Source organism: Macaca thibetana, chromosome 9 (assembly GCF_024542745.1).
Source record: "Macaca thibetana thibetana isolate TM-01 chromosome 9, ASM2454274v1, whole genome shotgun sequence".
Taxonomy (NCBI): Eukaryota; Metazoa; Chordata; class Mammalia; order Primates; family Cercopithecidae; genus Macaca; species Macaca thibetana.
In genome coordinates, this window is record NC_065586.1 from 32,568,503 (window position 1) to 32,595,510 (window position 27,008).

A 27,008-nucleotide genomic window follows, 5' to 3' on the forward strand; every position below is an offset into this window, starting at 1 on the left:
AATCGGTCTAAAGTGACTAATCCACTCTAGCATCCTGATCTCCCTTAGCATTAGCCTTTTCCTCTACATTAAACCAAGAGAAATCAGGCATTTCCAGCTTGCTTACAGTGGGCCATCTTTTAATCCATATTTCAGCTAACCAAGCAAATAAACTATTAGAACCTTTTTTAACTCCCCAAGCTGCAACATTAAATGGAGAATTCCTGCTTAGTGGGCCTAAATCAATAAATTAAGCCTGTTCCAACTTTATGTTCCTTCCACTATTATCCTACACCCTTACTATTCATTATCATGCCTGCACTCCAGATTTCTGCTTAAATAAATTAGAAACTCAAGCAGTTCTTTTGGAGTGTAGTGCACTTCCATGTGGGTTACACTTTGAACCTCACCTCTAGGGGTCTGCCAGGACTTAGCCTAATTATAGGTCTAGAAGCGATCAAGGGTGTTGGGGGTGGGTCCTGAGGAAAATCAGCGTTGTCTTGCCTGGCATAATCCCCAAGGGAGGCCATCACTGTTACCTCAGGCAGTGCAGGGTTAATTTCCTCAGCAAATGTGGAAAGGCTGATGGCAGCATGGGTTGTAGATTGGGGAAGGGATGTTGCCACCACTTGGAGTGGGGAGGCTGTTTCCTCCACCCAAAAAGTGTCATCAGAATTTAGGAGCTCAGTGCCTCCAGCTTCATCAGGCTCCTCCCACATGTCCCCATTTTAAGTTGCATGGTCCCATTCTTTTCTAATCAATGTCTTCACTTTAATAGTAGATACCTGGTGAGGCTGTGCATGCACCTTTTGTTGCAGGTCAACCACTCACAGGATAAGAGCTTGTGTCTGATTTTCCACAATTTCTTTTTTTTTTTTTTTGGTCTACAGGAGATAAGACTCTCAGGGCAATCTTAGAAGATTTGAGGTCAGTATGTGCTTCTAGAGCCAGGAGATAGAATCCCCGAGTTCATTTTCTTTTATCACATTGTCTAATGAACTTAGGAGCAACCAACCAACTTCATTACATTCTTTAGTTCCTCACATATGGTCAAAGGTATTATGTGCAGAGTTACTAAACTCCTTGCATCTTTTGAGCAGTGAATCACGAGTATCACATGCATTTATTTTGCATAATTCTCTAAACAGTTCACACCAAGAACTATCAGTGTTCTCCATACTATTAGAAGTAGAGTCCTTAGCATTTTGGGGTCTAATCATATTAAGCAGGCAACCCCAGAAACACCAAAGACAATTAAAAACTCCATCCTTAAAATTCTGTTACTCTAGAACCACTCCCAGTACCAAAATCTGTATTAACATTCTCTAGAGGGCCAAACTAATAGGATAGATATATAGACAAAAGGGAGTTTATTAAGGAGTATTGACTCACATGATCAAAAGGTGAAGTTCCTCAGTAGGTCATCTGCAAGCTGAGGAGCAAGGAAGCCAGTCCTATTTCCAAAACCTCAAAAGTAGGGAAGCTGACAGTGCAGTAGAAGGCCTGAGAGCCCCTGGAAAACCACTGTTGTAGGTCCAAGAGTCCAAAAGCTGAAGAACTTTGAGTCTGATGTTCGCAGGCAGGAAGCATCCAGCACAGGAGAAAGATGTAGGCTGGGAGACTAAGCCAGTTTAGTCTTTCATATTCTTCTGCCTGCTTTTATTCTGGCCATACTGGCAGCTGATTAGGTGGTGGCCACCCAGATTGAGGGTGAATCTGCCTCTCCTGGTCCACTGACTCAATTGTTAATTTCCTTTGGCAACACCCTCACAGATACACCCAGGTATAATACTTTGCATCCTTCAGTCCAATCACATTGATACCTTGTTTTATTTCACCATAATTTGAGAAGATAACTGATATGATTTTGACTTTTTAATATTTGTTTAGACTTGTTTGTGGCCTGATATGTGATCTTTCATGTGCCAATGAGAAGAATGTGTATTCTGTACTTGATCTTAGCCAAAAGGCAGAGCAATGATGAGAATATATATTCATTAGTTGTTGGAGGAAATGTTCTGTAAATGTCTGTTAGGTCCATTTGATATATAGTGCAGTTTAAGTTTAATGTTTCTTTGTTGATTTTCTGTCTAGATGATATCCAGTGCTGATAGTGGGATGTTGAAGTTTCTAACTATTATTGTACTGGGGACTCTTTCTCTCTTTAGCTCTAATAATAATTTCTGTTTAGAACTGGGTTATCTAGGGTTAGTTTTTATATATCAATCTCTGGATTGATGTCTATATCATTATATACTAATCTTTTTGTCTCCTTTCTAAAATTTAAAGTCTATTTGTCTGTTGTAAGTATAGCTATTTCTGAACTTTTAGTTTCCATTTGTGTGCATAATCTTTTTCGATTCATTCACTGTCAGTCTATGTGTGTCTTTACAGGTAAAATGAATTTCTTGTAGGCATCACCTAGTTGCTTCTTGGTTTTTTGTTATCAATTCAGTCTGTCTATGTCTTTTAATTCAGGAATTTAAACCACTTACATTCAAGATTGTTATTGATAGATAAGAATTTGTTCTTGTTAATTTGGTGTCTTCTAATTGTTTTGTGTATTTTTTCTATGTTATTTCTTAGCTTTGTAAGTGGTGACTTTTTATATTCTTCTTTTCATTTGTGTGTCCCTCTTCCAGTATGTTTTTGATATGGTTTGGATGTTTGTCCCCTCCTACCATTGAAACTACCATTTAATTGAACACTTCAAATGTGTAAATTATATAGTATGATATACATTCCTAATCACTACTTTCTGATATAAATTTCCCATTAATAACTTTCAGGTATTTTAACATTTATTCATGAATTTAACTATTTCTCAAAAAATAAAAAGACATCCATCTATTATGTCTAGATAACAACTGGTTTTAGTTTCCAGTGTTTACAGGTTTACAGCAGGCACATGTGCTGCTGGAACTAGGTTTCACCGACAAAACTTTAGTCCCAGTACTTGACTTTAGTTCATCAATCGTAATCACCCTTTCTAACATAAATTCCTCCTTAATAACTTTCAGGTATTTTCCCTGTTATTAAACATGGTTAGACTACCAAATCCAACAAAAAAGTCAAATTATGTAAAAACTCAAATGGAAAAGTACCCAATTTTACTTCTTGTATTTCTGCAAATTTAATCATATCCTAAGCTACGAGGTCCACATGGTAAGGGGACCTAAGGGGGCATGTTTTCCTCAATCTACAAGATATCTTATTATTTTCCATCCCTGATGCTTACTTAGTTTAAAGTTAACCTAAAAATCGCATTAAAATATTTCTGGATGAGTCAAAGTATTTCTGCACTATAATAATTTCCTGTGATTATGAAGATCATTGTTTTCAAGTTGCTAGGTGAAAAACAAAGTTATGTTTCATCTTACCAGGTGTATCCCTATGGTATGAATGTGATTCAATGTAAACTTTAAAGTCATGTTATTATCATAAATTCTGTAGGATATTTTAATTTTGCATTAGAGATAACATTGTGTGGGGAAAGCACTGTTAAAGTATTGTGAGGCATCAGTTTGTGCAACAACTTTGTTATCACCTCGATATGTGGTCTTGGTCAAATCATTATACATCTCTATGCCTCAATACACTAAGGCTTATATGATTGCTAACAGAACTTCCACTCCTAATGTTTAGTGATTTGGCAATTCAGACATTTCGCTATAACTTTTATTCATTAATACCAAAGGCTGATTAATACACACACTCTCTCTCTCTCTCTCTCTCTCTCTCTCTCTCACCCCTCACATTCCCATGTATGGATTACCTTGCCAAGTATTTTTAAATCTATTTATTTCTATAGAGACTGATATAGAAAGCTTGAGAGGTGCTTTGGGAAGACGCTTATTAAATGATGAATTCAAGACACAGCCAAAGAGTTTCCCTGGTAAGAAAATATTTTAAGTCTAATATTCCTCATTTATTTTTCTCCTTCAAAGTTTAAGTGTGTACCTTTAATAGCAATAGTACCCACTTGTTATTATGACATGGGCACGGGTTCTCATGAATACCCTCCCATATTTGGTTGTACTCTAGAACATATTTACTAGAAATGTAAAGCTAGCTAGATATTATTACTTTTAGGACTCATCCATTTAGAAAGTAATCTACAAAATAATATAGTATAGTGAGCTTAGAATATACTTGGGACAAGTATGTTCAAAGTTATTTTAGTCCCTTTCTATTTACAGTTTAGATAGAAAGTTACTTTAAAGTTGCAAAAGCAGAAAGGCTATCTGATGAGTGCAATAAGTAAGGGAAAAAGACAGTTATTTTAATCTTAATAATTCCCTCTGTACTTTAAAATGTTAGGCATAGTAATCTTTCAACTATGGCAGAATCCTTTAGTTGTGTAATATAGTTCAGATATTATACTACTGCCTTTGGTACAAGAGTAGCAGTGTCAGGCAAAACACCCTTTGATCTCTGGTGTGATACAAAGGAAGGCAGACAGGTGAATAGAGAAATAAGCAAAAGACATACTCAAAGGGGACCCTCTAAAACCACTGTCTTCCAGAGGTGATTGTTGCATGCCCAAGGCTGTTTTATTGGAGGAACATTAGAGACTTCACAGTGCAGGATGTATTGAGCCATTCTTGGGTTGCTGTAAAGGAATGCCTGAGACTGGGTTCTTTATAAAGAAAAGAGGCTGTACAAGCATAGTGCCAGCATCTACTTGGCTTCAGGGGAGGCCTCAGGGCACTTTTACTCATGGCAGAAAGTAAAGCAGAACAGGCACATTGCATGACAAGAGCAGGAGCAGGAGAAAAAAGGGGGAAGGTGCTGCATACTTTTGAACAACTGGATCTCACAAGAACTCATATACTATTGTGAGAACAGCACCATTCCATGGAGAAGAAGGATCTGCCCTCGTGACACAAAGACCTCTCATAGGGTCCCACCTCCAACAATGGGGATTACATTTCAACATGAGATTTGCACAAGAAAAACATGCAAACCATGTCACAGAGGAAATAGGCTTCGGTAAAATAATCAAGCCAAATCACTGAACAAATAAATAAGCAAACGATAATAACATACCCCAGGAAGAAGAGGAGAAGAATCAAAATTAAGAGTTGCTACATTATGTGTCTAAAATGCCCAGTTTTCAGCATAAAAATGTCAGTTATTCTAATAAGGAAAAAAGTATGACCCATACACAGAAGAAAAGCAGGCAAAAAAAAAACAAAAACAAAAAACATAAAAAAACAAAAACAAAAAAAACCAGCTTATGAGAATCCTAGTTGTTAGACTTAGCAGACAATGACTACAAAGCAGTCAGTATAAATATATTGAAAGAACTAAAGGAAACCATTCTCTAACAAGAAAAGGAAAGTATGATGACAATGTTTCATCAAATAGAAAATATCTACAAAGAGATATAAAATATTTTACAAAGAGCCACATGGAAATTACAGTGTTAAAAAGTACAAAAACTGGAAGTAAAATTTACTAGAGGGGTTCAAGTACATTTCAGCTGTCCAAAGAAAGAATTAAAAAACTTAAAGTATTAGGAACACTAGAAAGAAAACAGAGAGAAAAAGGAGCAGCAAAAATATGGATGAAAACTTTCTGAAAAATATTTAATTACAAATGAGTCTACACATCCAAGCTCAATTAAAGTAGAATAAACACAAGGGAATCTATAATCACATTCATAGTAATAATGTTGAAAGATAAAGAGAAAAGCTTAAAAGCAGCAAGAGAAAACTAATACATGATGTAAGGAGAACCCCACTAAAATTAAAAACTGACTACTTATCATTAGGAACTATTAGGGCCAGAAGGCATTGGGACAGCACATTCAAAGAGCTAAATGAAGAACTGTTAACCAAAAATCTTATATCCAGCAAAATTATTTATTAAACATGAAGGTGACGTGAAGATATTTCTAAATAGGCTTTTTTAAATAAGAAAATTTATTCCTATCAGAACTGCTTTCCAAGAAATACAGAGTTCTTTGGGTTGAAAACCATTGACCTCTGACACTAACTTGAACCCATAAAATGAACATGGGTTAAAGGAATTCTATAACTCTGAAAGACCACATAAATGCTTACTTCACTTCTTTCTACTCTTAATTTTAACTCTTAATTGATATAAAAAGCAATTGTATAAAAAATATTTACAGAATTTTATTGCTGGGACTTTAAAATATGGACGTGTAGTATATTCCAGAATGTTAGCACACAGGCGATGGTTGACAGAAGTGATGTATTGGAGTTAAAAAAAAAATGACAGGAAAGGGGGCTCCAAGATGGCTGTCTTAAAGATATCTGGCACTCTTTCAATACATACAAAAAAACAAATTTGAGAATTGATAATCATATTTCAAATAGATCATCTAATCAGGAACACTAGAATTCAGCAGAGAATTAACAGGAAACATCTGAGGCAGAGAAGGAAAGGGAAAGGAGGCAGCTGACCTAACTAGGATTGATAAAGTCCAGAGAGGCTCCCCAGTGTGGGAAAAGGGTAAGTGAGAAGTCCCCAGAAGTCCACATTCCCACCATAGATTGCTGCAATCCTAGCCATGGGAGAGCCACCCTCACAGGCCCTGACCAGTGGCATTGCTCTAAAGAGAGAGCTCATGCTGAGTCACACACACGGTGAGAACCAAGCGGATGCGGCATAGTGCCTTTTTTCCTCTGCCTCCTGGGTTCAAGTGATTCTTCTGCCTTAGCCTCCCAGGTAGCTGGGACTATAGGCATGCACCCCCACGCCCGGCTAATTTTTGTATTTTTAGTAGTGATGGGCTTTTTCCATGTTGGCCAGGCTGGTATGGCCCAACATCCCTACCTTTCCACTCCTAGAGCCCCACTGACATCCCCATCCATCTATGCAGTGGGCTGCAGAAGTGCAGTCCTACTTGGGTCCAACAGTGTGGCAGGATCCCTAGTGCTCAAGTGTTCAACATGCTGGAGAATGGGTGGTACAGCACACTGGAGAGGCTGCCCCTGGGACAAACAGTGTTGAAGCATGAAGTACCCAAAACCCAGAATGCCTGAGTCCATTGCCATTGCTGCAACCCTGCCCCCATAAGCAGGAGGGCTACTGTGCGCTTGCACATGCCCTGAGAACAAGCTCTCATCATCTGTCACCACCACCAGAGGCTGAAGCGTGTGCTCACCAGAGCTTGAGAGCCACTCTCCTGGGGCCACAGCCACTGAGAGCAACTCAATCCTACCCAGTGGCAAGACTGCCACACAGTTGCATGCACCCTGAGGACAGGCTCTCCCTGCCAACTGCCATTGCTGCTAATGCCACTTAGGCACACCATTTGGGGTCCTGAGGATTTCCCCACCCTGCTTGCCACAGCATGTGCCCATGCATACCACTGGGGGATCTGAGAACCAGCCCTCTCAGCCTGGAACCAGTGCACAAAAATGCCAACCAGGGGCCTGGGGATTACCTTGCCCCATCAGTTGCCTTGGGCATTCATGGACATCACCAGGGGACCTCACAATAGGCCAAGAAACCTGCCACCAGCACCAAAGCATGACACCCAAAGGCCACGGGCTCATCCTGCCCCATCCACCGCCACAGGCATCTATGCAGTCTTCCTGGGTCCTGGAGGATGAACTCAGCTAGCCAGTTGCAGCCACTACCAACACCAGTGCATGCCACTTGGGAGCCTGTGGGTTGTTTCACCACTGCGACTTTTATTGCCCACATCATGTACACTGTCTGGTGGCTCAAGGACACACCTACCTGCTGGCACCATGGCCAGCACTCAAGCAAACCACCTAGAGGCCCAAGGATTAGCCTGCCTGGACTCACTAATCCTGATGCTCACATATATCCCCTAGGGGCCCACGGATAGGCATGCTCAGCCATTGCTGTCACTAATGAGGCCAAGGACTGACTCAAGGTCTCTGTCCCCAGCGAAGCCTCATAGCAGCATCCACCAGCAACTACAGCCTAAGCCGTTGAGGAAATGACGGACATCACTGACACTGTTTATAGCTGAAAAAAATTATAGAGAGGCTATATACCACTGCATACACCCAGAATCAAAGCTAAAATGCCCAACCCAGGGTAGGCATGGTGACTCATGCCTATACCCCAGCACTTTGGGAGGTGAAGGTGGCAGGATCACTTGAGATCAGACATTTGAGGCCAGCCTTGGTTAAAGCCCAGTGAGACACTGTCTCCACCAAAAAAAAATTTCTTTTTAATTTAAAAAGTGCCCTATCCAACCAACATCATAGATAGCATCTTCAGGAAAATGTTTTGCTCTATAAAAGCCAATCCACAAAATTGAGAGAAGTGACTGTTACACAAGGTGACAGACATAAGGACACAAGAAACATGAAAAAGCAAGGAAATGTGACACCTCAAAAAGAACACAATAATTCTTCAGCAACAGATTTCAGTGAAAAAGAAATTATTGAAATGCCTGAAACAGAATTGAAAATAATGATATTAAAGGAACTCAATGAGGTAGAAGAGAACACAGATAACCAATAGAAAGAAATCAGAAAAACAATTTTGAGATGAATGAGAAATGTATTAAAGAGATAGATATCATTAAGAAAAGAACCAAACAGAAATCCCATAAGTCAATTCAATTAATAAAATAAAAAGTACATTCAATGGTAGAAAATTTTTGCAATTTACCTATCTGACCAAGGGGTAATATCCAGAATCTACAAAGAATTTAAACAAATTTACAAGAAAAAATCAAACAACCCCATCAAAAAGCGGGCAAAGGATATGAACAGACATTTTTTAAAAGAAGATATTTATGCAGCCAACAGACACATGAAAAATGCTCATCATCACTGATCATCACAGAAATGCAAAGCAAAACCACAATGAGATACCATCTCACACCAGTTAGAATGGCAATCACTAAAAAGTCAGGAAACAACAGATCCTAGAGAGGATGTGGAGAAATAGGAACACTTTTACACTGTTGGTGGGAGTGTAAACTAGTTCAACCATTGTGGAAGACAGTCTGGCGATTCCTCAAGGATCTTAACCAGAAATATGATTTGACCCAGTGATCCCACTACTGGGTATATACCCAAAGGATTATAAATCATGCTACTATAAAGACACATGCACATGGATGTTTATTGTGGCACTATTCACAATAGCAAAAACTTGGAACTAACCCAAATGTCTATCAATAATAGACTAAATTAAGAAAATGTGGCACATATATACCGTGGAATACTATGCAGCCATAAAAAATGATGAGTTCATGTCCTTTGCAGGGACATGGATGAAGCTGGAAACCATCATTCTGAGCAAACTATCACAAGGACAGAAAACCAAACACTGCATGTTCTCACTCATAGGTGGGAATTGAACAATGAGAACACTTGGACACACGGCAGGGAACATCACACATGGGCCTGTTGTGGGGTGAGGGGACAGGAGGAGGGATAGCATTAGGAGATATACCTAATGTAAATGACGAGTTAATGGGTGCAACAAACCAACATGGCACATGTATACCTATGTAACAAACCTGCACATTGTGTACATGTACCCTAGAACTTAAAGTATAATAATGAAAAAAAATACATTCAAGATCTTCAACAATTATTAGACTAAGCAGGAGAAAAAGTTTCAGAACTTCAAGAGAGGTCATTTGAAATAACACAGTCAGACAAAAGAGAGAGGGAGGGAGGGAGAGAGAGAAAAAAAAACAAAGAATAAAGAATAAAAAAGAATGAATAAAGCCTATGTGACACATGGAACATCATAAAGTGACCAAAGTTTTGAATCGTGGTTGTTCCACATGGTCAAGAGAAAAGGCATATAAAAACTATTTAATAAAATGATGGCTGAAAACTACCCATGTCAACAAGAGATTCCCAAATATACACAACCCAAAAAGGTCTTGTACAAGGCACATTATAGTCAAACTGTCAAAAGTAAAAGACAGAGATACAAGCCACATACAAGAAAACTGTTATCAGACTAACAGTGGATTTCTTAGCAGAAATCTTACAGGCTAGGAGAAAATAAGATGATATATTCAAAGGGCTGAAAGAAAACAAACTGTCAGCCAAGAATAATATATTCAGCAAAGTTATTGTTCATAAATGAAGGAAAAATAAAGTATTTTCCAGACAAACAAAAACTGAAGGAATTCATCACCATTAGGCTGGCCCTACAAGAAATGCTTAAAGGAGTACTACACTTAAGCAAAAGGATAGCTACTGTCATAAAACTGGATGTGCAAACACACAAATGAGGAAGAAGAACTCAAATGTTACTATGACAGAAAATCACCGAACCATAATGATAAACAACACAAGAGAAAGAAAGGAACAAAGGATAAAGAAAACAACCAGAAAATAAGAAAACAATAGGAATAAGTCCTCACATATCAATATTATTATTGAATGTAAACAGAGAATGGCTGAATGGATTTTAAAAACATGACCAAACTATATACTGCCTATAAGAAACTCACTTCACCTGTAAAGAAACATATAGACTGGTTGTAAAAGAATGGAAAAACTATTCCATGCAAACAGAAACCAGAAGTGAGCAGGAGTAGCTGTAGTTATTTCAGATAAAACAGACTTTAAGTCAAAAAAAATAAAAAGAGACAAGGATAATTATTATATAATGATAAAAGGATCAATTCAGAAAGAGGATATACTAATTTTAAACTTATACTCACCCAACATTGAAGTATGCAAATATATAAAGCGCATATTAAATCTAAAGGGACAGAGAGATTCCAATAAAATAATAGCTAGAGGCTTCAACACCTCATTCTCAGCATTAGACAGATCGTCTAGACAGAAAATCAATGAAGAAACATTGAGTTTAAACATCATTTTAAACTAAATGGCCCTAACAGATAATTACAAAGTATTTTTTTCAATAGCTGAAGAACACACATTCTTTTTGTGAGCACACGGAACATTCTCCAGGCTAGACCATATGTTAAGCCACAAAAGAAGTCTTAACACATTTTTACAAGTGAAAATCACATCATGTATCTTGTCAGACCATGACAGATTAAAACTAGAAATCAGTAACTAGAGGAACTTTGGGAACTGTGCAAACACATGGAAATTAAGGAAAATGCTCACGAATAATCACTGAATCAATGAAGAAATTAAAAAGGAAATAAAAAATTCTTGAAACAAATGAAAATGAAAAAAAATAGCAAAACCTATGGGATATAACAAAAGCAATGCTAAAAATGGAAGTTTAGAGCAATAAACACCTCCATCAAAATAGTAGAATGTTTCAAATAAACAATGCACCTCAAGAGACTAGAAAAGCAAAAACAAACCAATCAACGAAAATTAATAGAAGGAAAGAAATAAGGATCAGAGCAGAACTAAGTGAAATAGATACTTAAGCAAAGGATCAACCAAATCAAAACTTGGTGTTTTTAAAAGATAAAGATTAAAAAAAACCAGTAGGTAGACTAACTTAAAAAATATAGAAGATACAAATTAACAAAATCAGAAATGAAATAGAACTGATACCACAGAGTTACAAAAGATAATCAGAAAATATTATGAACAACTATATGCTGATAAATTGGAAAATCTAGAGGAAACTGACAGATTTCTGAACACATATAACCTACCAAGATTGAATTAAGAAGTAGCAGAGGAGGTTGATTATAGTTAATAACAATGATTTTGTATTTCAAAATAGCTAGGGAGAGGTCTAGAAATGTTCCCAACACAACCAGGTGGCCTCACTGCCAATTTTTCCCAAAACTTTAAAGAACTAACACCAATTCCCCTCAAACTATTCCAAAAAAATTGAAGAGAATGGAATTCTCTGTAACTCAATCTACAAGGCCAGCATTTACTCTGATATGAAAACCAGACAAGGACATAAAAAAATAAAAGTACAAGTCAGTATCTCGGTTGAATATAAACATAAAAATCCCCAACAAAGTGCTAGCAAACCAAATTCAACAACCTATCAGAAAGATAATGCACTGTGATCAAGTTGGATCTATCCCACGGATGTAAGGGTGGTTTAACATATGCAAATCAATAAACAAGGTACATCAACAGAAAGAAGGACAAAACCATATAATCATCTCAGTAGGTGCAGAAAAAAACATTTGATAAAATTCAACATTCCTTCATGATAAAACTCTCAACAACTTAGGCATAAAAGGAACATACCTCAAACTAATAAAGTCCATATATGACAAACCCACAGCTAACATGATACTGAATGATGAGAAATCATTGAGGTGATAGATATTCTAAATAATCTGACTTGAGTTTTATGCACACTATACATATAACCAAATATCACATGTACCCCATAAATTTGCACAAATATTATGTATTAACAACAAAAAAAATGACAACATATGATAATCTGAAACCACAGGAACAAATTAATAGAACCAGAAATTATAAATAAGAAGGTTAATATAATAAACATTGGAAATATATACTTCTTTCTTCCCTCAACTTTTTAAAAAAGCATAAAATTATATAAATAAATAATTATAACAACAACTATAACCATGTCTTTATTATTTACAAATGTACTGTGTATAACAATAGCACAAAAATGGGGAACAGGGAATACAGCTATCTAAGAGTAGCTTTTCTATATTTCACTAGAATTTAGTATAAATTTAAAGTACTTTTTAAAATGGACTGTGATGATGGTGACAGACATTACTGAATGTATTAAAATCCATAGAATTTAAGATTTTACACCGCTTAAAATACTCAGTGAACTTCAAGCAGAAAAAGATTTTTAAAAGATTTAAAGCAAAGTGAGAATATTGGAAAGGAGAAAAATTGTAAATCTTACTAAATTATAAGTGTCTCCAGCACATACCTTTTAATTTCTAGTATTTAACCCAATCTTTCCTCAGATGGTCTCATTTTTTCCCTGATTGTGTAAGGATCATTTGCTTGCTCATTTCAAATGAACCGGTCTTTCTTTGATATATCAGGTGAAGAAAGAACAAAGGAAGAAAAAAATACGTCTGCTGATGTTTCCAGTTTTGAGTTGCTGTATCTCTTATATTGTTACTTAATTACTGAAAACTTGTTCTGCTCAATGTTATGGATCACTTTTTACTTTGGTAATGAGGCAGTGCTCAGTATGGAATGCAGTTGTGACATATTTGAGCAGCTGGTGTCATAATGCAACCATTTACATTATTCATGTATTCACCAATTTTTCCAAAACAGCAACAACAACAACAACAAACCACTCTACAATACAATGGAAGGATTATGACAGGTGTCCAATCATAGTTACATACTCTGCTAGAGCCAATTCTACCCACACAATCTTAAGCCCAATGTTGACCTTATGTCACCAATCCTCATTATCCCCTTTTCAATATGAATTTCTTTTTAATAATTTTTATACATTTTTATCTCATTGAACTTAGTACTTTCTAATTCCTGGAAAATATAAAACCACATAAAAACATAAATGGAAATGGATCCAATAACAATTCTGGTAGTGCTGCAAATCTGACCATTACCTCCTTGATTCTCGTTTAAGGGACCTCAGAGGGCAGGTTTTCTCAGTTTGACAAATATCTTGTAATTTTTTCATAACTAATATCTAAAGAATTTACAATTCCATAATGTAAAAAGGGGAAAGAAATATTCCTCAATGAGTCAAATAATTTCTGCCTCATGATAAGTTTCTGTGACTAATGAGGCCATGGTTTGCAGCTTGACCTATGGAAAAAAATGTTCCCCCTCACATAGTACATACCTACAGGTTGAGTATGCTTTTAGTGTAAACTGGAAAGATACATTATCATCATAATGTCCCTAGGATAATTTCAATTTGCATAAGAGATAGAATTGTATAGAACAATTACTGGTTAAGAAAGTATACAGCATCGGGTTGTGCATGAGTGGTGCCTTTCCCTGGCTATATGATATTTCAATTCATTAAACATATCTAAGCCTGAATATAGTCTGGCTTATATAATTGTTAACATCCATTCCTTTTTAAGGTTTTTGTTATTTTCCAATGAAGACATTTCATTTTAATTATTCTATAAATACAATTTTTATTTTTATTTTATATATATACGTGTGTGTGTGTGAGTGTATATATATATATGTATTTTTTTTTTTTTGGTGACAGTCTTGCTGTGTCACCAGGCTGGAGTGCAGTGACACAATCTCAGCTCACTGCAACCTCCGACTCCCAGGTTCAAGCAATTCTTCTGCCTCAGCCTCCCGAGTAGCTGGAACTACAGGCATGTGCCACTACACCCAGCTAATTTTTGTATTTTTAGTACAGATGGGGTTTCACTGTGTTGGCCAGGATGGTCTCAATCTCTTGATCTCATGATCCACCTGCACTTTGGCCTCCCAAAGTGCTGGGATTACAGGCATGAGCCACTGCGCCCAGCCACAAATATTTTAAGTTAGTAACACACACACGTATATGCACATGCACACACGGTCACATTTGTATATAAATGATTACCTTACAGTGTTTTGATATCTGTTTATTTCTATAGGGTCTGAAATAGAACAATTGACAGATGCATTTGGAAGAGATATACTAAAGGATGAATTCAAGACACGATCAAAGAGTCTCCCTGGTAGGAACAAAAACTTTACATATTTAGTATTTCTGGTTAGTTTTGTTCTCTGGAGTGTAACTAAGTGTGCATCTTCAAGGAGAACAGTGCCTATACATTATTACATAGGCAAAAGTCTTCGTGAATTCCCCTTTATAATATTTCAACCCTAGTTTCAACTAGCAATGTAAAATTAGCTTTTCAAAAGCAGAAAGGCCAGATGATAGATGTGATAAGAAGATGAATATAACAGATAATAATTTTATTGGTTACCAGTTCACTCTATATGGTAAAAATATCAGTCAAGTTTGTAACATCTCAGCTGCAATAAAGTTATTTAGTTATATTTTTCAGAGATTACACAACTGAATTTAGTCCCGGGGTTACAGGGTTAGACACACTTCTCTGTGACCGTTGGTGTGATACCAAAAGAAGACACTTTAGCAAATAAGTAATGGAAAGAGACATTCAAAGAGTGCCCTGCTAAAACCACTGTCATCCAAGGGAGACTGTTTGATGCCCAAGGAGATGCCCTTAAAGAGCAACATAGGAGACTTTACACTGTAGAGGATAGAGACTTTAGGAAAATACTTCTGTCAAATCACACACATACACAAACACACACACACACCCCACCACCACCAACAACAAGAAACAAGAAAACAAGAACAACAAGCCCCCCAAAAAGGAAGAGTCAACCAACATACAGATTTGCTATAATACGTTATCTAAAATGTCCAGATTTTAGCAAAAAAATTAAGACATGCACAGAAACAGTACTCTGTAACACAAATACCAGGAAAAAGGCAAGGAAAACTGCCTGTGAGAGTCCTACATGTTAGATTTAGCAGACAATGACTACAAAGTAGTCAAATAATAATAATAATATCATCAAATAATTAAAACTCTTCTGAAAGAAGAAAAAGAAGGTATAATGACATTCTTTTATCAAATAGATGTCAACATTGTGATACAAATTAAACTTTTTAAAGAACCAAATTAATATTTGGAATTGAAAGGTAAAATAACTGCAAGGGAAAATTCATTAGAGGGTCAAGGAAAGATTTGAACTGTCAGAAGGAGTAAGCAAACTTAATACAATGGGAATACCAGAATGAGAGTATTCCAAGTAGAGAGAGAATAAGAAAAAATATTTGAAGAAAAATGGCTGAATACTTTGAAAAATATTTACTGGGTCATATTAATCTATACATCCAAGTTCTATTAAATCTAAGTAGAACAAACACAAATCAATCCATGACCAAAGTAATCATTGTAAAAATGTTGAAAGACAAAGAGAAAATGTAAAATGCATCAAGAGAAAAACAATTCATCCCACAGAAGGTAACCCCAGTAAGATTAACATCTGTCTTAGCATTAGAAACTTATGAAGTCCAGAAGGCCATGGTGTTGTATATTAAAAGTGCTGAAAGAAAAAAAACCAAGCAATAATTTTATTGCTAGCAAAACTATTTTTCAGAAAAGGTGAAAAATGAAATTGCTAAATAAATAAAAATTGAGAGATTTCATTTCTAGCAGAACTGTTTTCCAAGAAATTTGTTTAGGCTAAAAGGAATTGACCTCTTGACAGTAATTTGAATCCCCCTAAAAAAGGTATGAGTTAAATGTTATAATTGCAAAAGACAGTATGTATAAATATATATTCCACCTCCTTTCTTTTCTTAATTTATCTAAAAGACAACTGTATAAAAATATTTATATAATTGTATGATTGGGCATATAACATATCAACTTGTAATATATTCACAATAGCAGCACAAAGGTGATAGGAGAGAGAAGTGATGTAGCACTGTAAGAAAATAACACTGGATGATAAATACAGAGCAACAATAAAAAGAACTTTAAATAAGTGTGTTCATATAACAAATACTATAAACATGTACTTGGTCTTGTTTCTTTTCTCAGTTTATTTAAAAGGTATAAAGTTATACAAAGAAATAATTATAACAATAATTAGTACATTGTCCTTAATATTTACAGGTATAATATGTATAACAATAGCACAAATACTGGGGAAAGAGAATAAAGCTATATATAAAGGAGTAGTGTTTCTGTATCTCAGTAGAATGCAATTTGTGTAAATGTGAAAAAGATTATAAAGTTGACTGAGGCAATAATTACACATTTCTGTAATAAGCATTGAATTGGACACTTTAAATGGAAAAATAGTATGGTTTTATTTTGGTTTAAATTTACAAATTTAAAAATATACACATTTTTAAAAGCTCAGGAACTCTAAGCAGGATAAGATTTTGTAAAATTTAAAGCAACAAGATAATAATGTAAGGGAGGAAAATTGTGACTTTTACTAGTTGATAAATTTCTCCAGCACATAACTTTGTATTCCTAGTGTTTAACTCTAAAATGCTCTCCTCATTGACTCCTTGCTTATCTAAAAATCCTCTGATTTCTTAATTCAAATGAATCAGCCTTTCTTACTTGTATCTGTAGGAGAAAGACAAAAGAGCTGAAATGCACCTGTTAATGTTCCTCAGTTTTCTGTTGCATATAGCTTTACTTTTACAAAATGTTGTTACTGAATTATTGAAAACTCATTTTGTCCAATATGATGGTTTTTTTGTTTTTTTGTTTTGTTTTGTTTTGTTTTTTTTTGAGACAGTGTCTCACTCTGTTGCCCAGGCTGGAGTACAGTGATACGATATCAGCTTACCACAACCTCCGCCTCCTGGGTTCAAGTGATTCTCCTGCCTCAGCCTCCTGAGTAGCTAGGACTACAGGTGCCTGCCACCACGCCCTGCTAATTTTTGTATTTTTAGTAGAGACAAAGTTTCACTATGTTGGCCAGGCTGGTCTCGAACTCGTGACCTCGAGATCCGCCCACCTCAGCCTCCCAAAGTGCTGGGATTACAGGCATGAGCCACTGACCTGGCCAATATGATGCATTTTTACAATGATGCGTAATCTGGTTTCTGCCTCTATTTGAATTATATTGGTGGTTTATTTGGGCTGACATGATAATAGTGCAAATTTTAACATTAATCATGGGCTCGGCCAATATTCCAAAGCAAGACTTCTACTCTATTGTTCAGGATCATTACAGGTGTCCAACTACCATTACATGCTCTGCTAGAACCAACTTTGACACAAAAAAACTTTAGGTTTAATAAACCAGGTTTACCAATTCTAATTATCCCTTTTTCAATATGAAATTCTTTTAAGTAGATTTTTTAGTTTTTCCATCATTATACCTAAATACTAGTTTCTAAATCCAGCAAAGTGTATAAATCACATAAAACTCAAATGAAAAGGAATACAATCCTAATGCTGGTACTACTGCAAATATTCCTGTTTTCTTCTTTCCAGCTACAAAGTCTACCTGCTAAGAGAACCAGAGAGAAGAGACTTTTTCTCATTACATGCGTTATTTCTTATTCTTTTTTTATCACTGATGCCTAATTGAATTATAGTTACACCACCTAAAATAAACTATTAAAATATTTCTGGATGAGTCAAGGAACTTCTGTTTTATCACATTTTGTGAGTTGTGATGACCGTTGTGTACAGATAGGTCAATTATGAAAAAAAAATTTATGTTCCACCTCACCAGATATACCCCTACAACATGCATATGTTCTTAATATATCCTTGAAAGTTATGTTATTACCACAAACTAGTGTGATTTAAATTTGCATATGAGATTGCATTATATGGAAAAAATAGTTAAGAAATAGGGTAGCATAAGTCTGTGCCTCAATTTTGTTATTACTTGCTATATGGTATACATATAATGAGGTTTATATGATTGTTAATTGTCCTTTCAATTTAAGTTCCTATGTTGCTACAATCTGGACATTTTATTATAATTCTTCTACTCTAATGAAGAATATTAATTAGGATGGTATTAGACACATGCACACACACGTTAATATTTATGTTAGAAAAGTGTTTTGAAATCTGTTTGCTTTTATAGAGACTGATGAACGATTGCGTCGTGCAACTGTGAGAGGTACAATAAATAATGCAATGAAGACACAGTTAAAGAGAAAGAGTCACCCTGGTAAGAATAAGAATTTTTAAATCTACTTATGGTTTACTATCTTCTCTGGAGTTTAAGTATGTATCTCTAATGACAACAGTACCTATATGTAATTATTACATGAGAAAAAGTCTTCGTGAATTTCCTCCTATAATTAGTTGAACTCTAGTATTTATTCTCAATAGAAAATTAACTTTAGGGCTCATTTATTTAAAAAGTTATCCATAAAAGTCTAATGCTATAATGACCTTAGAAAGTGCTTGCAGAAACATTTCAAATGCTCTTCAATTTACTTTCTATTTATGGCTAATTAGGAAAGTTGCTTTGTATTTGCAAAAGCAGAATTGCTAGCTTATGAACATGATAACAAGATGAATATAACTGATAATTATTTCATTGGTTACCCATTCCCTCTTATATCATTATGTTATCAGGCAAATCGACAATGTTTCAACTGCTTTAGTTTTGTTATATAGTTCAAAAACTATACTACTGCATTTTTAGTGGTGAAACAGTGACACACTTCTCCTTAATTTTTGGTGTTGTACCCAAAGAGGCAGAGAGCTTAACAGAGACATAAGGGAAAGAGACAGATGAAGAGAGCCCTGTTAAAACAACTCTCATCCAAAAGTGATTGTGTGTTATGATGGTTAATACTGTCAATTTGATTGGATTGAAGGATTCAAAGTACTGATCCTGGTGTGTCTGTGAGGGTGTTGCCAAAGGAGATTAACATTTGAGTCAGTGGGCTGGGAAAGGCGGACACATCCTTAATCTGGGTGGGCACCATCTAATCAGCTGCCAGCATGGCTAGAATATAAAGCAGGTGAAAAATGTGAAAAGACTAGACTGACCTAGCCTCCCAGCCTATATCTTTCTCCTGTGCAGATGCTTCCTGCCCTCATGTGAGTTAATACTTAATAAACTCCCATCTATCTATATCTATATCTATCTTCTATTACTTCTTTCCCTCTAGAGAATCCTAACTAATACAGATTTTGGTACCAGGAGTGGTTCTAGAGGAACAGAATATTAAGGATGGAGTTTCTTTTGTTGGTTTTGGGGTTTCTGGAGTTGGCTGCTTAATATGATTAAACACAAAAATGTTAAGGACTCTACTTATAATAGTGTGGAGAACACTGATAAAGAGCTGAAATTGTAGAAAAACATACACAAGCTCTTATCATGCAAGTGGCTGACCTGCAATGAAAGGTGCATGCACAGCCTTGCCAGGTGTCTACTCTTAAAGTGAGGGCATTGATTGAAAAAGAATGAGATCCTGAACCTTGGAATGGGGATGTGTGGAAGGACCAAATGAAGCTGGAGACACTGAGTTTGTAAACTCTGATGAATCTTTTTTACCAGAAGCAACAGCTTCCCCATCCCCAGTAGTGGCAACATCCCCTCCCCAACCCATGCTGCCACAAGCCTTTGCATCTTTGTCTGAGAAGATAAACTCTGTGCTGCCTGAGGCAACAGTGATGGCCTCCCCTGAGGCAGTTGCCAGGCAAGATAATGTTTATTCTCCTCAGGAACCACCCCCAACATCCCTGTTTGCTTCTAGACCTATAACTAGACTAAAGTCCCAGCAGTTCAAAGTGTAACCCCATGGAAGTGCACTACACTCCAAAAGAACTGCTTGAGTTTTCTAATTTATATGAGCAGAAATCTGAAGAACTTGGAGTCCAGTGTGCGAGGGCAGGAAGCAGCCAGCAAGGAAAAAGATGCCCTCCTTTTGAGAGATAGCTCTTGTCCTGTTACTGGGTTTTGGTAGAAACTGAACACTTGACTATGGGTCATCTAGTCACCATGTGACCTGAACTACCTATCATGAACTGGGTGCTTGCTGACCTGTCTAGCCATAGAGTGGGGCATGCACAGCAGCATTCCATTATCAAATGGAAGTGGTATGTACATGATCGGGCTTGAGCAGGTCCTGAAGGCACAAGTGAGTTACATGAGAAGTGGCTCAAATGCCCATGGTCCCCACTCCTGCCACCCTGCCTGCTCTCCCCTAGCCTGCACCAGTGGCCTTATGGGGAGTTCCTTATGATCAGTGGACAGAGGAAGAAAAGACTAAGGCCTGGTTCACAGATGGTTCTGCATGTTGTCAGGCCTCTGAGCCTAAGCTAAGCCATCATATCCCCTGTGACCTGCATGTATACATCCAGATGGCCTGTTCCTGCCTTAACTGATGACATTACCTTGTGAAATTCCTTCTCCTGGCTCATCTTGGCTCAAAAAGCTCCCCCACCGAGCACCTTGTGACCCTCACTCCTGCCCACCAGAGAACAACCCCCCTTTGACTGTAATTTTCTTTTACCTACCCAAATCCTATAAAACGGCCCCACCCCTATCTCCCTTCGCTGACTCTCTTTTCGAACTCGGCCCGCTTGCACCCAGGTGAAACAAACAGCCTTGTTGCCCACACAAAGCCTGTTTGGTTGTCTCTTCACATGGGACGCGAGTGAAATTTTGGTGCCGTGACTTGGATTGGGGGACCTCCCTTGGGAGATCAATCCCCTGTCCTCCCGCTCTTTGTTCTGTGAAAGATCCACCTATGGCCTCTGGTCCTCAGACTAACCAGCACCAGGAACATCTCACCAATTTTAAATCGGGTAAGCAGCCTCTCTTTAGTCTCTTCTCCAACCTCTCTCACTATCTCTCAACCTCTTTTCTCCTTTCAATCTTGGCGCCACACTTCAATCTCTCCCTTCTCTTCATTTCAGTTCCTTTCCTTTCCCGGTAGAGACAAAGGAGATGCGTTTTATCGGTGGACCCAAAACTCCGGCGCCGGTCACAGACTCGGGAAGACAGTCTTCCCTTGGTGTTTAATCACACGGGGACGCCTGCCTGATTATTCACCCACGTTTCAGAGGTGTCTGACCACGCGGGGACGCCTGCCTTGGTCCTTCACCCTTAGCAGCAAGCACCACTTTCCTAGGGGGCAAGCACCCCCCACCCCTTCTCTCCGTGTCTCTACCCCTTCTCTTTAAACCTGCCTCCTTCACTATGGGCAGCCTTCCACCCTCCATTCGTCCTCCTCCTCCCTTGGCCTGTGTTCTCGAGAACTTAAAACCTCTTCAACCCTCACCTGACCTAAAATCTAAATTTTCTTCTGCAATACTGCTTGACCCCAATACAAACTTGACAATGGTTCCAAATAGCCAGAAAATGGCACTTTCAATTTCTCCATCCTACAAGACCTAAATAATTCTTGTTGTAAAATGGGCAAACGGTCTGAGGTGCCTGATGTTCAGGCATTCTTTTACACATTGGTCCCTCCCTAGTCTCTGCTCCCAATGAGACTTATCCCAAATCTTCCTTCTTCCCCTCCCACCTGTCCCCTCAGTCCCAGCCCCAAGCGTCGCTGAGTCTTTTGAATCTTCCTTTTCTACAGACCCATCTGACCTCTCCCCTCCTCCCCAGGCTGCTCCTCGCCAGGTCCCAGTTCTTCCTCAGCCTCCACTCCCCCATCCTATAATTCTTTTATCACCTCCCCTCCTCACACCCGGTCCAGCTTACAGTTTCATTCTACCACTAGCCCTCCCCGACCTGCCCAGCAATTTCCTCTTAAAAAGGTGGCTGAAGCTAAAGGCATAGTCAAGATTAATGCTCCTTTTTCTTTATCCGACCTCTCCCAAATCAGTTAGCATTTAGGCTCTTTTTCATCAAATATAAAAACCCAGCCCAGTTCATGGCTCATTTGGCAGCAACCCTAGACGTTTTATAGCCCTAGACCCTGGAAGGTCAGAAGGCCGTCTTATTCTCAATATGCATTTTATTTTATTACCCAATCCGCTCCCGACATTAAATAATATATATATAGCTTTATTTTCTTTCCCCAGTATTTGTGCTATTGTTATACATATTATACCTGTAAATATTAAGGGCAATGTAATAATTATTGTTAAATAAAGCTCCAAAAATTAAATTCCGGCCCTCAAACCCCACAACAGGACTTAATTAGCCTTGCCTTCAAGGTGTACAATAATAAAGAAAAGTTACAATTACATGCCTCCACTGTTAGACAAAATCCCAGCCACATCTCCAGCACACAAGAACTTCCAAATGCCTAAACCACAGTGACCAGGCGTTCCTCCAGGACCGCTTCCCCAAGGAACTTTCTTCAAGTGCTGGAAATCTGGCCACTGGACCAAGGAATGCCTGCAGCCTGGGATTCCTCCTAAGTTGTGTCCCATCTGTATGGGACCCCACTGGAAATCGGACTGTCCACCTCGCCTGGCAGCCACTCCCAGAGCCCCTGGAACTCTGGTCCAAGGCTCTCTGACTGACTCCTTCCCAGATCTTCTTGGCTTAGTGGCTAAAGACTGACGCTGCCTGATTGCCTCGGAAGCCTACAGGACCATCACAGACACTTTAGTAACTCTCACAGTGGAGGGTAAGTCCATCCCCTTCTTAATCAATACAGAGGCTACTCACTCCACATTACATTCTTTTCAAGGGGTTATTTTCTTTGCCTCCATAACTGTTGTGGGTATTGACGGCCAGGCTTCTAAACCTGTTGAAACTCCCCAACTCTGGTGCCGGCTTGGACAACATTCTTTTATGCACTCCTTTTTAGTTATCCCGACCTGCCCAGCTCCCTTATTAGGTTGAGACATTTTAATTATCTGCTTCCCTGACTATTCCTGGGCTACAGCTATACCTCATTGCCACCTTTTCCCCCAGTTCAAAGCCTCCTTCACATCCTCCCCTCGTATCTCCCCACCTTAAACCACAAGTATAGGACACCTCTACTCCCTCCTTAGCGACTGATCATGCATCCCTTACTATCCTATTAAAACCTAATCACTCTTACCCTGCTCAATGCCAATATCCCATCCCACAGCATGCTTTAAAAGGATTAAAGCCTGTTATCACAGCGTGGCCTTTTAAAACCTATAAACTTCCCTTACAATTCCACCATTTTACCTGTCCTAAAACCAGACAAGGCTTACAGGTTAGTTCAGGATCTGTGCCTTATCAACCAAATTGTCTGGCCTATCCACCCCGTGGTGCCAAACCCATATACTCTCCTATCCTCAATACCTCCCTCCACAACCCAGTATTCTGTTCTGGATCTCAAACATGCTTTCTTTACTATTCCTTTGCACCCTTCATCCCAGCCTCTCTTTGCTTTCACTTGGACTGACCCTGACACCCATCAGGCTCAGCAAATTACCTAGGCTGTACTGCCACAAGGCTTCACAGACAGCCCCCATTACTTCAGTCAAGCCCATATTTCTTCCTCATCTGTCACCTATCTCAGCATAATTCTCATGAAAACACATATGCTCTCCCTGCGGCTCGTGTCTGGCTAATCTCCTAAACCCCAATCCCTTCTACAAAACAACAACTCCTTTCCTTCCTAGGCACGGTTAGTGCGGTCAGAATTCTTACACAAGAGCCAGGACCGCGCCCTGTAGCCTTTCTGTCCAAACAACTTGACCTTACTGTTTTAGCCTAACCTTTATGTCTGCATGCAGTGGCTGCTGCTGCTTTAATACTTTTAAAGACCTTTCCCACAGGGTCTGAGAAGGCCACTGTGGTCATTTCTTCCCCTCTGTCACACACAATTCCTCAGTTTGGCCTTCCCAGCTCTATACAGTCCGATAACAGACTAGCCTTTATTAGTCAAATCACCCAAGCAGTTTTTCAGGCTCTTGGTATTCAGTGAAACCTTTATATCCCTTACCCATCCTTATTCTTCAGGAAAGGTAGAACGGACTAATGGTCTTTTAAAAACACACCTCACCAAGCTTAGCCACTAACTTAAAAAGGACTAGACAATACTTTTACCACTTGCCCTTCTCAGAATTCAGGCCTGTCCTCAGAATGCTACAGGGTATAGCCCATTTGAGCTCCTGTATGGATGCTTCCTTTTATTAGGCCCCAGTCTCTTTCCAGACACCAGCCCAACTTGAACTGTACCCCAAAAACTTGGATAGAGCCTAAAAACTCACCAACCAAGCGAGTAATTATGCTGAACCTCCTTAGGCACTCTCTGATTGGATGTCCTGGGTCCTCCCAATTCTTAGTCCTTTAATACCTGTTTTTCTCCTTCTCTTCCATTTAGTTTTTCAATTCATACAAAACCGTATCCAGGACATCACCAATAATTCTGTATGACAAATGCTCCTTCTAACAACCCCACAATATCACCCCTTACCACAAAGTCTTCCTTCAGCTTAATCTCTCCCACTTTAGGTTCCCACACCGCCCCAATCCCGCTCAAAGCAGCCCTGAGAAACATCGCCCATTATCTCTCCATACCACCCCCAAAAACTTTTGCCACCCCAACACTTTACCACTACTTCATTTTATTTTTCTTATTAATATAAGAAGACAGGAATATCAGGCCTCTGAGCCCAAGCTAAGCCATTGTATCCCCTGTGACATGCACGTATACATCCAGATGGCCTGTTCCTGCCTTAACTGATGACATTACCTTGTGAAATGCCTTCTCCTGGCTCATCTTGGCTCAAAAAGCTCCCTCACAGAGCATCCTGTGACCCTCACTCCTACCCGCCAGAGAACAACCCTCCTTTGACTGTAATTTTCCTTTACCTACCCAAATCTTATAAAACGGCCCCACCCCTATCTCCCCTTCACTGACTCTCTTTTCGGACTCAGCCCGCCTACACCCGGGTGAAATAAACAGCCTTGTTGCTCACACAAAGCCTGTTTGATGGTCTCTTCACACTGACGCGAGTGAAACATGTTATGCAAGCACCACTAGAAAGTGGACAACTATAGCACTACAGCCCATTTCTAGGACATCCCTGAAACACAGCTGTGAAGGGAAATCTTCTCAGTGGACAGAACTTTGAGCAGTGCACCTGGTTGTGCACTTTTCATGGAAGGAGAAATGGCCAGATGTGTGGTTATATATTGATTCATGGGTTGGAGCCAATAGTTTGTCTGCATGGTCGGGGTCTTGAAAGAAGCATGATTGAAAAATTGGTGACAAAGAAATGTGGGGAAGAGGTATGTGAATGGACCTCTCTGAATGGTCAAAAACTGAAGATATTTGTATCCCATGTGAGTGCTCACCAACGGGTAACCTCAGCAGAGGAGGATTTTAATAATCAAGTGGATAGGATGACCCGTTCTGTGAACACCAGTCAGCGTCTTTCCCCAGCCATGCCTGTCATTGCCCAATGGGCCCATGAACAAAGTGGCCATGGTGGCAGGGATGGAGGTTACACATGGACTCAGCAATGTGGACTTCCACTCACCAAGACTGATCTGGCTACAGCCACTGCTGAGTGCCCAATTTGCCAGGGCAGAGACTAACACTGAGCACCATTCCTCAGTACCTGGTGGTAGGTGGCAGGTTGATTATATGGGGCCTTTTCCATCATGGGAAGGGCAGAGGTTTGTCCTCACTGGAATAGACACTTACTCCGGGTATGGGTTTGCCTATCCTGCATGCAATGCTGCTGCCAAGACTACCATCCATGGACTCACAGAATGCCTTATACACATGATGCTCTACACAGCATTGCCTCTGACCAAGGCACTCACTTTATGGCTAAAGAAGTGTGGCAGTAGCATGTTCTCATTCATAGGTGGGAGTTGAACAATGAGAACACGTGGACACAGGGTGGGGAACATCACACACTGGGGCCTGTCAGGGGGTAGGGGGCTGGGGGAGGTATAGCATTGGGAGAAATACCTAATGTAAATGACGAGTTGATAGGTGCAGCACACCAACATGGCATATGTAAACCTATGTAACAAACCTGCATGTTGTTCACATGTACCTTGGAACTTAAAGTATAATAAAAAAAAAAAAAAAGAAAAGAAAAAAAACACATGTTTTAAAATGGCCTTGTAAAACCATATTTTTTGTGGGAGAAATTTCTATCCATAGAGAATCTCCATTAATGTAGCCAGGAAGTTCCTTTCCAGGCATTTCCCAAATATAGGAGAGATTAACTAAGTGCCTGCCATCTTTTAAGTCCCGAAAAGAGACATTTGTCATCTATTCTCTCTAAAGACCTGTGAGGCTTCATCTACATAACAAAGACTTTGGCTTCGACAATCCCTCTTATCTTGACTAAAGCATTTCTTTCCACTGACTTCAAGTCTTTAGACAAAGCCTAACTGTTTCAACCAATTGCCAGTCAGAAAATCTTTGAATCTACCTCCAACCTGGAAGCCCATGACCTTTTAAGATGCCCTGCTTTTTTTATCTGAACCAAAGTATACCTTCCATGTATTGATTTATGTCTTTGCTTATAACTTCTGTCTCCCTAAAATGTATAAAACCAAACTGTAATTCAACTACCTTGGGCATACTTTCTCAAGAACTCTTGAGACTGTTCCCTGGGCCATGGTCATTCATGTTGGCTCAGAATAAACCTGTTTAAATTGTTAAAAAAAAAAAAAAAAAAAAGTGCAGCAGTGGACTCATGCTCATGGAATTCACTGGTCTTACCATGTTCCCCATTATCCTGAAGCAGC

General features: G+C 38.7%; 1 protein-coding gene across 22 annotated transcripts in view; it reads left to right on the forward strand.

The window, feature by feature from the left end:
- CCDC7 (coiled-coil domain containing 7) overlaps nucleotides 1-27,008 on the forward strand; it is a 440,951-nt gene that overhangs the window by 375,168 nt on the left and 38,775 nt on the right. For 21 of the 22 annotated variants that reach the window (XM_050804671.1, XM_050804673.1, XM_050804674.1 and 18 more), the window contains 3 exons: nucleotides 3,791-3,874; nucleotides 14,456-14,539; nucleotides 18,471-18,557. In XM_050804671.1, coding sequence (XP_050660628.1) covers nucleotides 3,791-3,874; nucleotides 14,456-14,539; nucleotides 18,471-18,557 — 255 coding nt within the window. Of the gene's footprint in view, nucleotides 1-3,790; nucleotides 3,875-14,455; nucleotides 14,540-18,470; nucleotides 18,558-20,939; nucleotides 21,133-27,008 lie in introns of those variants that run through there. The other variant, XM_050804693.1, reaches the window with a different exon arrangement.